At 55.7% G+C, this 3,007-nt stretch overlaps 2 protein-coding genes across 2 annotated transcripts; both read left to right on the top strand.

Moving 5' to 3' along the window:
* Nucleotides 1-835: 835 nt before the first annotated feature.
* Nucleotides 836-2,257, top strand: DQ04_14051010 (putative leucine-rich repeat protein (LRRP); the record flags this gene model as incomplete). The annotated part of the gene is made up of 1 exon (XM_009317082.1): nucleotides 836-2,257. The coding sequence occupies one exon, from the start codon at nucleotides 836-838 to the stop codon at nucleotides 2,255-2,257; it is 1,422 nt and encodes a 473-aa protein (XP_009315357.1).
* Nucleotides 2,258-2,668: 411 nt separating this feature from the next.
* On the top strand, nucleotides 2,669-3,007 carry DQ04_14051000 (hypothetical protein; the record flags this gene model as incomplete). Its single annotated transcript, XM_009317081.1, has 1 exon — nucleotides 2,669-3,007. A coding segment is annotated over one exon (339 nt), but the record flags the coding sequence as incomplete, so codon positions are not given.

The following is a 3,007-nucleotide window of genomic DNA, read 5'->3' as shown; positions in this document are numbered from 1 at the left end:
TTTTTGGGGGGGGTTTGTGTACGCTTTTCTTTTTTTTTTTCGTTGCGGTCTCCTCATTACGTTGATGTAATGCTTCTTTTTTTTTTTTTTGTTTTGGAGTGTGTGTGTTTTCTTTTTTTGTTGTTGTTGTTCTTGGATGCGTGCCTTGGTGCTTTTCCCCTCCACCGCCGCCGCTGCTCGCAGCCACCGCGCGGTGGGGACAGGAAGCGCTGAAACATAAGTGGCCCCGCTTATTTTTATATATTTAAAAATACATACATACGTGCATTCATGCATATAAACACAGAAGGCGCTGGTTGCGCCGGTAAGACAAGAGTTCGTTAAATATTTTAACACTCATGGAGAAACGGCGGGAAAAAAGGTGTGTGATAAGGAACAAATTACGTCTGGCATTGGGAGAGATGCACGGTGTGGGGAGTTCTAATAATTTGCTTCCTGGAAAGTGTGCACCTGTTACCGGTGAAATTTTTTTTTTTTCGACCGTGAGCTTGCATGCGGTACTCATAGACGTGAAGGTTCAAACAGCACCCCATCAACTCCCCCTCGGCTCTCTCTGTGTAGGTGTGTGTGTGTGGTGGCGTTGCGTTGTGACGCGTCGCTAGACTTGCCGGTGTGGCTTTCGTGTTTCAAACCGTGATTTTCTTATTCTTTCTTTTTTTTTTTNGGGTCTTCTGACTCCTGTGCCACCTCGTCCTGTGATGGTGAACGCATGTGCGCTCATTTGGAAAGCGGTGGTGTTGGGCATGCCAGTGCGGCTGCACACAGCATCAACTGCATCTGCGTGAAGGGCAAGGGTGAGACACATACACACACACATAGCGCGCCGCTGGGTGCTATGCTCACAGGCTGGCCAGATGAGGGTAAGACCAGCAACAGCAGCGAAAACGACGATGATGATGACGACAGCAACAACAACTGCACAGATGAAGGTGCCATTCTCTTGCGCACCGATTCCTCGGAGTTTACTTCAGCTGAGCTCGAGGCGCTGTACCGAATCAACGTGGGTGACGACGGTCCACCGCCAGTGGAGGGCCGTGGCGGCAGCAGCAACGATAACAGCAAGAGCAATACAAGCAAGGCGCGAGGCTTCTCAGCGGGCGGGAGCCGGCAGCGCGGCGTCACGCTACGGCAGATTCTTCCACGCGAAGGGCTCGTGGGCGGCACCGACAGCATGGCAGACGCGGTGCTTGCGACCACGACGCTGCACGTGGAGGATCGCGGGCTCCACGACACCACTCTGCTGGAGTGTTTCTTAAATATTACACATCTCTACCTACAGCACAACGACATCGTCTCACTCGACGGCGTCGCGTTGCTCACGCAGCTCACTGTCCTCGTTGTGCACCATAACGCCGTGGAGACGCTGCGGCCACTCGCGGGTCTCGGCGCACTGCGCTTTTTGGACGCACGTGAGAACGCCATCGCAGTGTTGGACCCAGCGTTAGACCTGCCGCGAGAGTCGCTGCAGTACCTTGCGCTGCTCGGCAATCCGTGCTGCGGCGCCACGGCGGCTTCCGAGGAAGGGCGCGAGGCGTACCGGCAGCGAATCATTGCATGCTGTCCACGCCTCGAGATGCTCGACGATGTGCGGTGCCAGCCGTCGTCCTCCACTTCTTCTTGCGGAAGCGACGAGGAGAAAGGGGAGGAGGCGGAAGAAAAGAGGCTGCGGACGCCACCGCCACCGCTGCCAGTGGCCAATGAGGAGCGACGTAGCAGTGGTGGCTGCATTGCTCGCTCACGTCTGAGGCGGTCAGTGGCGATGAGTAAACCGCTATCGCTATCGCCACCGCGCCCCGCATCGGTGGAGCAGCAACACGCCACCGCAACGGATCGCTTGTGCCAGCAGTTCCAGCACCGTTCTGGCAGCATTCGACAGATTGCGAAGGAGCATGCTTTGTGGGTTGCAGACGAGGAGGGCCAAACCGGGTGGGTCGGCGACAGTACCAACGGCGGCAGTGAGGCAACGGGTGACTCTGGCCAGCTGCCACCCACACTGGCGCAGGAACGGCGGACGAAGACGCGCCTCTATGCTGACATTCATTTCGCCCTGGAAACGGACAACGCCAGGGCGCAGCAACTGCTAGGGGGTGTGTGGGAGGACGTGGACAAGGTCCTTCGCACGAGAAAGGCGTTGGTTAATCACCGGCGCGAACGTATGGAGTCGCAGCGGCAGCAGCACTCCAGCGCCTACGCGGAGAGTATCGCCCTGCTGCAGAAGGAAAATCACACGAAGGACTTGGAAAAGTACCGCAAGTGAGACAGATGTTCAATAGATGGTCTGAGGGGGGGGGGAGCGGAGAATATATTTTTTTTTCACGCTTTCGGTGTATACACGCCCCCTGTGCTCATCGCTCTATTCCTCCGCTTCTCTCACTTTCTTACGTGTGCTCTTTTCATGGCGTGGCACCTGTTGGATCCTTCTTCCTTAGGTGGGTGACTGCACCTTCCTTTGTGTGACGCCTATTCGGTGTTCTCTCTTTTTTTCACGCACTCCGTGTATTTACGTCTGGGCTGCTTCAGCAGCAGGGGAGCTGCGTAGTCTCACACGAGAGTTTATATATATATATATATATAAAGACGCGAAGTAAGACACATCAACATCCCTTCTGAAGGTAGGTGTGAAGAGTGTTGCCGCACTTTATCCTTTGGCATCAGTGTGCAGTGGCAAATGGGGACGAAGGACGCGAGTGACGGCACCATTGAGGATGTGTGCAGTGGTATTCCGCGGTGGTGTTTGGAGAAGATGACGCTGCTAAGCCGCGAGGAGATCGAGGCGATGTCGCATGTGTACAGTGACACGGAGGATGAGAAGACGAATGACGGGACGGCGACGCACCGAAACGACTCCTTTAAGGCGCGCATGGCGGCGCTCCCTATGTTCCTGCAGACCGAGGCGCTTCTTCTTCGTTGCCATGAGCAGGAGTTTCGGCAGTGCATGAAGGAACTCGTGGAGCTGTCCGAGTGCATTGTGATGGTCTGCGACGGGGCGCTGCGGCCGCAGGAGCCG

This window comes from Trypanosoma grayi (genome assembly GCF_000691245.1).
Source record: "Trypanosoma grayi strain ANR4 Tgr_1405_V1, whole genome shotgun sequence".
In the NCBI taxonomy this organism is placed as follows: Eukaryota; Euglenozoa; class Kinetoplastea; order Trypanosomatida; family Trypanosomatidae; genus Trypanosoma; species Trypanosoma grayi.
The sequence above is the reverse complement of the archived record's forward strand: the minus strand, read 5'-3'. Positions and strand labels throughout refer to the sequence as shown.